This window comes from Lampris incognitus, chromosome 2, assembly GCF_029633865.1.
Source record: "Lampris incognitus isolate fLamInc1 chromosome 2, fLamInc1.hap2, whole genome shotgun sequence".
NCBI classification, from domain to species: Eukaryota; Metazoa; Chordata; class Actinopteri; order Lampriformes; family Lampridae; genus Lampris; species Lampris incognitus.
In genome coordinates, this window is record NC_079212.1 from 146286637 (window position 1) to 146299014 (window position 12378).

The following is a 12378-nucleotide window of genomic DNA, read 5'->3' on the forward strand; positions in this document are numbered from 1 at the left end:
CCGAGGACAAATAAGTATCCATCCATCCATCCATTATCCAAACCGCTTATCCTGCTCTCAGGGTTGCGGGGATGCTGGAGCCTATCCCAGCAGTCACTGGGCAGCAGGCAGGGAGACACCCTGGACAGACCACCAGGCCATCGCAGGGCCCACACACACACACACACACACATTTCATACCTAGGGACAAATAAGTACGGCCGAATCACCTGACCTACATGTCTTTGGACTGTGGGAGGAAACCGGAGCACCTGGAGGAAACCCTCAAAGACACAGGGAGAACATGCAAATTCCACACTGAGGACGACCCCCAAGGCTGGACTACCCAGGGGCTCGAACCCAGGATCTTCTTGCTGTGAGGCGACCGCGCTAACCACTGCGCCACCGTGCTGCCCCAAATAAGTAACAAGTAAGAAAAGACAAATAAGTAAAGCTGCTAAGATGAAGAAGGCCTATCAACCAAAGGGACCACAGTGTCATCAACACGCGACTCCTCGGCTGAGATGGAACCACGTCTTTATTGACTTTTTATCTGTACAGAAAAAACAGCATTACTCACATGGTCATGCAAAGCAGTATTGCATTACAACTGAAAACACAATACAAACCAAACGATATATATTTTGTCATACTATCGATATGGAGGCTCAAAAACGAAACAAATCAACCCATATTTTACAAAAATAAACTCCTGACATGACACATAAGTACATACATACATATATAAATATAAATACAATATGCTGTAACACGGAACTGGTTCAGCTCTGTTAAGTTTCAGACATTGAGATGCAGACACTTTCTTACCAAAATCCTCTTTAGTTACCGGATGCGTTCTAGGTTGCCTTCAAATCCCACATCTTCCACTAAACGGTTGAGCGTCGATCCCAGAAAAGCCCCCAAAGCCCTGTCATTCTGTCCTGTACGAGTCTGTCCCCTACCAGGAAACCGACCTGGAAGCCAAAGCCAAGGGGGAGGAGGTTCCTCTCCTGCACGTCCTATCCACAACAGACAGCTCACCAGCCATGTCCAGGTGTTAGTACACTACCTTCTCAATGTCTTTGTTTCCTTTGTTTTCTAACGAAGTTGAATAACAGATCACACTACTGCTGACAGAGCTACACAGAGGAGAAACGAGAATTACCAGTCACAACTACAGGACGCGGGGTCTAGCCAAACAATTGAAACGGATTCAATTACTTCGCCGGAGACGGTCGGCAGCGGTTCATGGAAAGGAATCCACACAAGACACCATTAAAACACCCCATGTAATTCAACACATTTCAACCAGGAGGCCCGCATGACTCCCCGGGCCTGCACGGCTGACAACGGAGTCGTAGGCCGCGAATTAAAAACACCTCATAAATAGGCTACAACATCGAGAGAGAGAGAGAGACAAAAAGAGAGAGAGAGAGAGAGAGAGAGAGAGAGAGAGAGAGAGAGAGAGAGAGAGAGAGAGAGAGAGAGAGAGAGAGAGAGGGGATAGGAGGCAGCACAGGGCAGAAATGAACATTGAACAGTCTCTTTGCTCCAGAAGTTACACTGAGCCAGTTTTTGGAGGAGCCATGCATTAATAATCAACACAGATGAACAGGGTCAAATCCATGTCCCTTATCGTGACGAACCTAGAAGGCCCTAGGACGAACAGAGGGCCAGAGATACTGAAATATACCGAACAATACAGAGGCTTAAACAACAAACCGGATCCATTAACCATTAACAAGCTTCAACACTTCAATGACCGCAGGTCTTCCCACGGTGACAACAGCAGGAAGCGTCAGGTTTCCGACTGACTGAATATATCCCGCCATGGAATGAAAGTTATGTCACTGAAATAAACAATGTTAAAGGTGCTTCCGTAGATTTTTTTTTGCCATAAATATTGGCTTTTCTCCCATATATACTTCATATGTTTCTTATATCTTTATTTCATATACTTCAGAAAGTGTTCCTGAAGTGTTTTCTGGGAAAAAAATAATCTCTGTTCTATTCTATTCTCCGTCAATGACCTAACTCCTTCAGTCTCCTGGATGCGTCTCTAAAGGCGTCGGAGAGGCGAGGGGCTCTGGATGGACGTAACACACGACAGTTAACACACAAAGTCGAAGCTCAGATTGGTTTCAGGGTAAATATCAATCAAGTCACCGCCGGCCAATCGTAGAGAAGCAGGAGGGGTGGGGTGGGGGTTGGGGGGGTTGCGGCTGGCCGGCTGTTTGTTGTTGTTGATCTCGTTAGTCGGAGAAGAGGCTGGCAAAGGACTTTCGGAGGTTGCGGATGGTCTCGGCCTTGGCCTCCTCCTGTCCGTCACCTCCTGAACTGGAGCCGCCGCGGAAGAAAGAGGAGTCACTGAAGGCGTTGAAGGCATTGGTCAGAGACTGGGACTTACTGGGAGGAGTGGGGAGGATGGGAGGGGGGGGGAGGAGGGAAGGAGGGAGTGAAGTGACAAAGACAGACAGAAAGAAGGAGGGATTAGCAGAGGCAGAGGAAAGTGAGAAAGGAAGGAGAGAAACAAACGGGAAATTCACCCAAAACACTTCAAATAACCAGAGTCTGAGGAATGACCACTGTAGGAAAACGATTCAAGAAATATCTTCTGACTTAACGTCTTGGAGATATTCGTCCATTGCAGCTTTTCTCCCCCCTTTTTTCTCCCCAATTGTACCTGGCCAATTGCCCTGTTTTCTGAGTCGTCCTGGTCGCTGCTCCACCCCCTCTGCTGATCCGGGGAGGGCTGCAGACTACCACATGCCTCCTCTGATACATGTGGAGTCACCAGCTGCTTCTTTTCACCTGACAGTGAGGAGTTTCACCAGGGGGATGTAGTGCGAGGGAGGAACACGCTATTCTCCCCAGTTTCCCCTCCTCCCCGAACAGGTGCCTCGACCGACCAGAGGAGGCGCCAGTGCAGTGACCAGGACACATACCCACATCCGGCTTCCCACCCGCAGACACGGCCAATTGTGTCTGTAGGGACGCCCGACCAAGCCGGAGGTAACACGGGGATTCGAACTGGCGATCCCAATGTTGGTAGGCTTCACTACCCGGACGCCCATCCATTGGTTTTAATGATATTGAATGGTTTAGCTAATGCGGTAGCCATGTTTTGCTGATTAGTACAAATCATAGTTTTCTTATTATTTTTTGTGAACACAACAGATTTCTTTTCATTTAGAAACTCCGACACTTCTAATTTGTGACAGAACTGTCATCAGCGTTAGTTGGAGTTAGACAATCGATGGAGCAAAACATTTTTTGGGCCGAAACACAAGCGTGACCACGTGGATGACCTTCATTTTTTCCTAACTAAAGCTTTTAAAATGAAGTTCATTGTTGGGTGGATTCATGGACAGCTTCTCCAGCCGACGTGAGCGACACGTGACATTAAGCCTGGACAGAACTGTCCTTCACAGCCACGTATTTCTACATGTTGGGCACATCTGTTGATAACTCTGGCCTGGAAACTGGGAATAACATACCTAACATACCTTTTTTTAGTATTGATTTTCAATTCCTTGTGTATTTGCCATGAGGATATTTACATATCTGGACTCAGTTGCAAACGTAATCTAAATGTAATCTAAATGCTTGGTTGTATCCATTGGCTTTCTGCATTGGCCTAAATGTCTGTCGTTATTTTAATTATCTATCACTGTTGTTGTTTATGTGTTTGTTTGGTTCATCTTGTGTCATTGGTACGATGCTGCAACACCAACTGCCCATCTGGACCAAGTCAAGTTTAACCTTGAACCAGACCTCTTTTTTATGGAAAAATGGTTGCTTATTGTTTAATGTGTGAAAGACAATGGTGCAGTCCATTCAAAGACATGTTTGTATGGATTCGGGGGGAGATTTGGCTCCTTACTTCAGCAGTGGATGGCTCTTCTGCTGGGCAGATGGCTGTTCTTCCACGGCAGGCTGGACCTCTGTCTCAGACTGGACCGCTTCTGCGTTTGTGGCAGGTTTTGGGGTCTTGGCTGGAGACTGGACGTTTGGTGGGGACTCGGGGGTGGCTTTGGGCATAGACTCAGCCTGCGCCGGCACGGTAGCGGCAGTGGAGGCAGAGTTGATGGCAGGGGCTGCATCATCGGTTTGTGGTACGGGCGTCACCTTGGGAGGGGGCGGGGTTTGCGGCTTGGGCTGGAGCAGTGGTTTGGAATTCCTACGTACGGGGGGGATAGGTTTGACCGGCGGGGTGGGTTTGGGGGGCAGGTCTCTGGGTTTTCCAGGCGCTGTGGAGGGGGAGGCCTGTGGCTGGGGTTTGGGCTGCTCTGTGGTGGGAGGTGTCTGGGTCTTGGGAGATGCAGCAGCAGCGGTAGGTGGAGGAGATCCTGGAGCAGCTGAGGTTTTTTTAGCCGGGGAGGCAGCTGGGGCGGAGGCTGCTGTGGGTTTAGCCGGGGTGGGGCTCGGTGGGGAGGCTTTGGCCGGGGCTGGGGCAGAAGCAGGGGTTGATTTGCTGACCGATGGTGCTCTGGTCATTGGTGGAGGCCTCGGAACGGGAGGCTTTGTGACCGAGGCGGACTTCTGGAGTGGGCCAGGCTTCTGAGTCTGGGCTGGTTTCTGAGCCTGAGCTGGCGGCAGTACCAAATCTGAAGTCGGATCGACACTGTGTGACTTCACCGGCCCGCCTGGAAAATTCAGACAACACAACTCTGTTATGATCTGTTTCTAGTCTCATACAACAGACTAAAGCAGCACGTCAGAACACATTAACAGCCACACGGAAAGAAACAGGACATTAAGACAAATTAGTTTCTTTAATCCAGCAGAGTTTCATCCATTCTAAGGTCTGGTCCACACCGCTTACCTCTACCTGTGCATGATGGCTACCTCGCTCATGTGCTGTGGCTAGCATGCATGTGGCGTCCACACAACAGTGCTGCTGCTACTGCCAGTCCTATCTTTCTACAGTGAGTTCTGCTTTGACAATGGCCATCAATTGAATATTATATTTCATAAAAATATCATTTATATGTAGTTTAGACACTTGTAGCCTCCACTTCCTCCAAACATGCGATTGCTAAAATGGTTAATAAAATATATTGTAGCGTGTTCAGGTTCACCACGGGGTATAAGTGTTAGATGTACATAGTTGGGGCAGATGTTTTGCAGTTCCGGGGGGGTGGTACACTGTTGCCGGCTCAAGGGTTAGTGGGTCGGAACTAGGGAGAGAGAGACGAAAAAGATGAAAAAAAGGTGATAGCTGATCAAGGAGGATGGGTTTGGCTTCGGGGGGCGGTAGATAATGGCAGTGACCAAGGGAGCGGGACCAGAGAGTTTGAAGGCAAGGTGTTCAAACGGATGAGCGGCAGGAATGGAAATGGTGGTTGTTTTAATGTCCTTCCTGTAAACAGCAGCAACACCACCTCCCTGCCCATCAAGACCAGGTTTATCACTGTATGTGAATCCAGTCGTCTGGTCAGTGAGAAATAGTCCACGGCTTTATGCCAGCTTTCAGTGAGGCAGAGGAAATCAAGGTTACTGTTAGTTATAAATTCGGCACGGTGGCCTAGTGGTTAGCGCTGTTGCCTCACATTAAGGAGGTCCTGGGTTCGAACCCCAGCCCATCCTGGGTCCTTTCTGTGTGGAGTTTGTATTTTCTCCCCGTGTCTGTGTGGGTTCCCTCTGGGTGCTCCGGTTTCCCCCACCATCAAAAAGACACAGATGTTAGGTTAATATTCCTGTTTGTGCCCCTGAGCAAGGAAATAGGAAGAAATAACTGGACTTGGTCCCCGGGTGCTGTGCGGAGGCTGCGCACTGCTCCTAGCTACACAGCTAGGATGGGTTAAATGCAGAGAGTAAATTCCATTTGTATTGAGTGAATGAGTGTTGAACAAAACCAGTTTCAGATGACGTTGCTTTGTGATAGGTTGTGAGGACTGAGGGAGGGATGGAGATTGGACTGATTCACATGTCGTTGGTTGTGGTGACGGTGAGGGTAATGATATCTGTCGGTAATGGAATGGCAAGAGTTCGAACAGCAGTGGGATCATGCCACAATGGGGAACCGCTGTGAGCAAAGGATGTGGCGGTTATTGCTGTGGGCAAAGTGGAGGAAGAGGGTTCAGGAAGGCACGTTCACTCATTCATTCATTCATTCATCAGCAGCCGCTTCTGCGGGGTCGGGTCGCGGTGGCAGCAAGCTAAGTAGGGCACTCCAGACGTCCCTCTCCCCAGCTACGCCGTCCAGCTCCTCCTGGGGGATCCCAAGGTTTTCCCAGGCCAGATTGGACATGTAGTCCCTCCAGTGAGTTCAGGGTGTACCCCGGGGTCTCCTCCCAGTTGGCCGTGCCCGGTAAACCTCCAAAGGAAGGCGCCCAGGGGGCATCCTGATCAGATACCCGAACCACCTCAACTGGCTCCTTTCGATGCAAAGGAGCAGCGACTCTACTCTGAGCTCCCTCCGGATGTCCGAGCTCCTCACCGTATCTCTAAGGCTGAGCCCAGACACCCTACAGAGGAGACTCATTTCAGCCACTTGTATCCACGATCTCACTCTTTCAGTCACTACGCAAAGCTCATGACCATAGGTGAGGGTGTCATGGCCACCGGAAGTAATGTGTGTGATGTAAATAGTCAATCATGTGTGGAGGACAGAACTGCGTGCTTCAAATCAACAGCAAGTGTGCGATGACCTAGCATGGTCAGGTGAAGACGTAGCATGGTCAGATGAAGACTGTCTCTTCTATGCAGAGGTAATAGCACTCCCAGAACAAGTCAACATTTTGAATTAAACCAACGTGGTGCGCTATATTCATAGACTGGAGCCCGCAACGAAGGCTAAGACTTCTGCTAAAATGTCCCACACCATAAGCCAGAAGGAACTGGGTCAGAAAAGACGGGTAAGAGAGTTGTTTTTTTGCAGTTCATCTGAGAGCTGTCGGATATCATTCTTAAGGTTAGGTATGTCATTTGTTGCTTATAGGCAGTCCTCTCAAGGCGTAGCACTATTAAACCGGTATCAAAGAAAAAGTTAGCTTCGTTAGGTCCATTAGCTGAGGGTTGAGTCCACACAGTTCTCACCAGGTGTACAGGGAGTCAGTGCAGCAATCGATGATCAGGTAAAAATTCCACAGAATAGGCAAAACATAAGACCAATGAGAATAATCCAAAGGTCTTAAGGAGTTGTTGCACGCTGGTAAAAGTTAACAGTAAGCACAGCCACAAAGAAAAAAACAAACCGCAACCGGCACAGGAAACGCAGGAACACACACACACAACTAATGAACTGCAGGATGAAGTGCTAGTGCAACATCACTGTATAGAGCATATGCTAGTGTGACACACTAAAAAGATGCTATTGAGTAAAATCATCAGCTGAGTCAGGCCTTCTTACCCACCCAGTGGCTTCTCTCACATGACGGCCTCAAAACACCACGTAGAGGAACGCATCTCTGTTTAGTGCAAGCTTCCAGTCTACTGATGAATTTCAATTTTTTGTCCACAGAAAAACAAATTTTCTTTCTTTTTTACATTTCCCCCCCCTTTTCTCCCCAGTTGTGTCTGGCCAATTACCCCACTCTTCTGAGCTGTCCCGGTCGCTGCTGTACCCCCTCTGCTGGTCAGGGAAATGGCTGCAGACTACCACGTCTCCTCCGATACCTGTGGAGTCACCAGCTGCTTCTTTTCACCTGACAGTAAGGAGTTTCACCAGGGGGACGTAGCGCGTGGGAGGATCACGCTATTCCCCCCTGTCTCCCCCTCCCCCCAAACAGGTGACCCGACCGACCAGAGGAGGTGCCAGTGCAGCGACCAGGACACACACCCACATCCGGCTTTCCACCCGCAGACACGGCCAATTGTGTCTGTAGGGATGCCCGACCAAGCCGGAGGTAACACAGGCATTCGAACTGGTGATCCCCGTGTTAGTAGGCAATGGAATAGACCACCACGCTACCCGGACGCCCCCCCAACAGAAACTTTCTAAAATTTAAGTGTAAATATTTTGATTCAACAGCTTATTTCTATGATGTAACTTTTTCCACAATCTACTACTTCTACTACTACTACCACCACCACCACTACTCCTCTCTTATACCTTAGTACAACTCTCTTACGACTTACTACTACCACCACCACTACTACTCTCTTACAAGTTACTACTACTACTACTACTACTACTACTTTCGGCTGCTCCCGTCAGGGGTCGCAACAGCGGATCATCCGTTTCCATCTCTTCCTGTCCTCTGCAGCTTCCTCTGTCACACCAGCCACCTGCATGTCCTCCCTCACCACATCCATAAACCTCCTCTTTGGCCTTACAACTTACTCTTACAATTTACTCCCACTATTTCTCTGTATTCATTCAGAATCTGTCCTGATGTGAACACAACCTTGAGGTTGGGGCCGTTGGCCAGGGGTCCTGTTTGGATCCACGCCTTCCTTGAGGGCGGCAGTCTGCAGGACACAAAACAAAACAGCAGGAGAGCACAGACACGGAGTTAGAGACACAAACGCTGGAGAGGAGGATGGCAGGATGAATAGCATGAGCAGTCAACAGACAGCCTGCACCACAGACATAAATATCCTCTCTTCTGACGATGATAATAATAATAATAATAATGATAATAATTTACAAGCACTTTTGGTAGTTCAGTACATCCAAATATCAGAAAATTACTTTTGATACTCAAAGCTGCTGCGAGGTGTTTTGTATTATCACTGAATTGCGCCAGCCTATGGACAAAAGTGGAAATGTTTCACAGAGATAACGAGACAACTGAGATAATGACTTCATTATCTCAGTTGCTGCAGTGCTTTGCAGAGAAGAGTGAGAGACATGATGGTGCTGTAGAAACATGTCTGTTTGTCAGTTATGCAGCCAGGAGCTCATGTATGTGTGATTGTGTGTATGTGTAGCATCTGTTTTACATAGAAACCATTTTATCAGATTTGGTGGGAATCTGACCTGGAGAAACACATTAGGGCCCACTCTTAACCCCCCCCCCAACTGACCCTACCCCTCAATTTGGCATGCTGCTGTGTTGGGTAGGGTGTCCCGTTTCTTTTGGGGATTGAGGGCTAGTGGTCCTCTAGCCTTCCAAACAGCCCTCCAAACAGAGCGTTTTCAGATGCAGACTCCAAACGGAGCGGTCGCCTCACAGCAAACAGGTCCTGGGTTCGAGCCCCGGGGTAGCCCAGCCTTGGGGGTCGTCCCGGGTCGTCCTCTGTGTGGAGTTTGCATGTTCTCCCCGTGTCTGCATGGGTTTCCTCCCACAGGCCAAAGACATGTAGGTCAGGTGAATCGGCCGTACTAAAGTGTCCCTAGGTGTGAATGTGTGTGTGTGTCGGCCTTGTGTGATGGTCTGGCGGCCTGTCCAGGGTGTCTCCCCGCCTGCCGCCATATGACTGCACGGATAGGCTCCAGCATCCCCGCGACCCTGAGAGCAGGGTAAGCGGTTCAGATAATGGATGGATGGATGTCAACTTCTCATATAGAGACATCAAAATTAAATTAGACTGAAACATAATTAAATTGAATTAGACTGACATATAATTAGAAAAAAACTCCTCATAGCAGCTTTAAGTTCATTTAATACCGGGAAACTATTTTTTATACTTCGGAATAGGTAATATCAGATACTTAAGACTTTTACTCAAGTAATATTCTTGTGGGTGACTCACTTTGATCAGCAATCTTTAAAGTATTTTTACTTTCACTCAAGTATGCATTGTGGGTACTGTTTCCACCTCTGACCTTTAACCCCTGAGCCAAGGTGAAGCCTGAGACCAGTCAGATAAGTCACTGCTCTGCATCTGAAACAGGCTCAGGTCTGCAAACTCATCTGAAATCTCAACTTTAAAGCACGTTTTTTTCCCCTCCTTTAATTTTTAACCTCACTTACTCTTCCCTGGTCCGTGCATTTCCTGTAATGCTGCTTCTAAAGCTCAAATTCTTTTTAAGATTGCTGTATGAATAAACATCATTGACTTGTTATATTTACCAGTACACATTAAACCGTTCTGTCTGTGCATGTCTGGCTGAAACAGATGTTATTGGGTACGTTTACCTGTTGTGGCTGGGTGGCAGCAGTCCTCTGGCTCTGGGGGGAGTGTGCAGGGGAGCGGGAGTCAGCCGATGACCTGGTGGCCAGTATTTGGTTCATTTTATTCAGTACCAACTCCGCCATCAGCTGTCGGTCCTCTGCCTGGTGATCTCCAATCAGTTGCATAGACGAGCCTACAACCTGGACAAGAACACAAACCCCTTGTTTTAGAAAATGTGTTGCTTATATATTAGAAAACATGTTGCTTGTATGTGGTTGTATCAAAGGGGCTCAGAGCAGCAGAGAGAAAATGGCGTAAAACCAGAGAGTCCACTGACCTCAGTGACTATCAGTGCCTCCTAGCATCATTCTCCTCCAGCTTAAAAACAGCTAAGACCACTTACTATCACAACAAGACCTGTGGCGCCACTGATGCTCAAAAAATTTTTTTTGCTTTTCCGACCTCCACTCTGCTCACTCCTGACATGTTTGCCTCGTACTTTACTATAAGGTTTCTGCCATCAGTAACCAGTTCTCTGAGCCTGATCAACTGCCAACTGACAGTGCCTCACTCACCTCATTCTCCCCCGACAGGGAAGGAAGTTTACAGACCATTTCCCCCGACCTTAACCCCACAGTCACACACATCATCAACTCCTCGCTTACAACGGGTGTGTTCCCCACTGCATTTAAGCAAGCTCAGGTCGCTCCACTGCTCCAAAAGCCTACACCCAACCCAGCCCAGGGTTAAAGCTACAGACCGGTTTCACTCCTACCTTTTCTTTCAAAAATACTTGAGCTCACGGTCTTTAACCAAGTCTCTGAATTCCCTTCTGAGAAAGATCTGTATGATCGGAATCAGTCTACCTTTAAGCGGGGTCACTCTACCGAGACTGCACTCCTGTTGGTAATAGAATCACTGCGTTTGGCTAGAGCTGCTGGTCAGTCCTCAGTTTTACTGCTGCCAGATCTGCCAGCTGCCTTTGACATGGTTAACCACCAAATCCTCCTCTCCACACTCACTGAGCTTGGTATCTCAGGATCTGCCTACCTGTACACCTTTGCAAAGGTGTCCAGTATATGCTCTAGTCCCTCTTCTACAAGGGACACCACTGGCGTAACATATTTATTATGGGCCCTGGTGCAAGCAACCCTCGTAGACCCCCCCCCCATCTCTCTCTCACTCACTCACACACACACACCACCACCACCATAGGTGGGTTCAGTAAGTAATTTTAGTAATTTATTTGTATAGCACATTTCACAGATATACAATCACAAAGTGCTTCACAGCATAAAATATAACAAATAAAATAGAAATATCAAAGTAACAGACAAAGTTTACACAGATGAGTTATTGTAAAGGTCAGTACGTCAAAGATTGGCTACACTTCAGAACCACGTAGAGCGGACGTACCACGGACAGAGTTGGGAAACCTAAACAGACGGTCTCTAAATCACATCAGTCGACAAGGCAATGAAACAAGTCCACAAAGCAACTCGGCTGTAATATAGCTAATAGCCTTGTCATTCGACAGTAACAGGGGAGCACACATCCGACTCAAACCCTGGTAGATTGCATGGTTTGGCACGCACGCAGCACACATTGCAGCTTTCCTTTTTTTCCTTGCTCTCCTTCCTCTTTTTACATCCACTTGTATGAGTGTAACTCATGCTTGCTTGCTTGATTTTATTCTTCTAACGTTACTTAGGTAGGCTAGATAAATGGTATTGCGCGCGCTAAACAAGCTATAATCACATGCTCAAAACAGACACGTAAGATTGGACTAGGACAATGCATGCAGAAATATTGACGGGCCCCCGCTAGCGACGGGCCCTGGTGCCACTGCACCAGCTGCACCACCTATATTTATGCCAGCGAGGGACACTGAAGCATTGTCATCAGCGTACTGCAGCTCAATGATGGGTGTGGTGGTGGTTTTACTTTTAGCCTTGAATCTGTAATGTTCAGAAGATTCCCATCAGTCCTGTACATGATTTGGACTCCCTGAAGCTGATTGGGACCCATGAGGTGGAAGATGGTGGCAATGAAAATAGAGAACAGGGTTGAGGCAATGACACAGCCTTGTTTAACTCCTGTGTGGACCTTGAAGGACTCTATCTCATCTCGATAACTGCTGAGTACTCTGACATATTGTCATATGGTAGCCGTAGTACTCTGATATATTTGTCAGGGCAGCCTATTTTTGACAGAACTAGCCAGAGGACCTGGTGGTTTACAAACTCAAAAGTTTTGGTTAAGTCTATAAAGGCCATGTACAATGGTTGATTCTGTTCCGGGGCTTTTTCTTGGAGTTGGCGAGCAGTAAAACTCATGTCCATTGTGCCTCTGTTATGACATAAACCTCTCTGAGATTCTGGAAGAATTTCCTCT

The 12378-nt window shown here is 47.9% G+C and overlaps 1 protein-coding gene across 1 annotated transcript in view; it reads right to left on the reverse strand.

Moving 5' to 3' along the window:
• Positions 1-2231: 2231 nt before the first annotated feature.
• Positions 2232-12378, reverse strand: part of syn2b (synapsin IIb) — a 154473-nt gene continuing 144326 nt past the window's right edge. Inside the window, exons 10-13 of the mRNA XM_056272879.1 lie at positions 10008-10184; positions 8331-8394; positions 3863-4625; positions 2232-2385 (exon numbers count right to left, since the gene is read on the reverse strand). Coding sequence (XP_056128854.1) covers positions 2232-2385; positions 3863-4625; positions 8331-8394; positions 10008-10184 — 1158 coding nt within the window. The remainder of the gene's footprint in view (positions 2386-3862; positions 4626-8330; positions 8395-10007; positions 10185-12378) is intronic.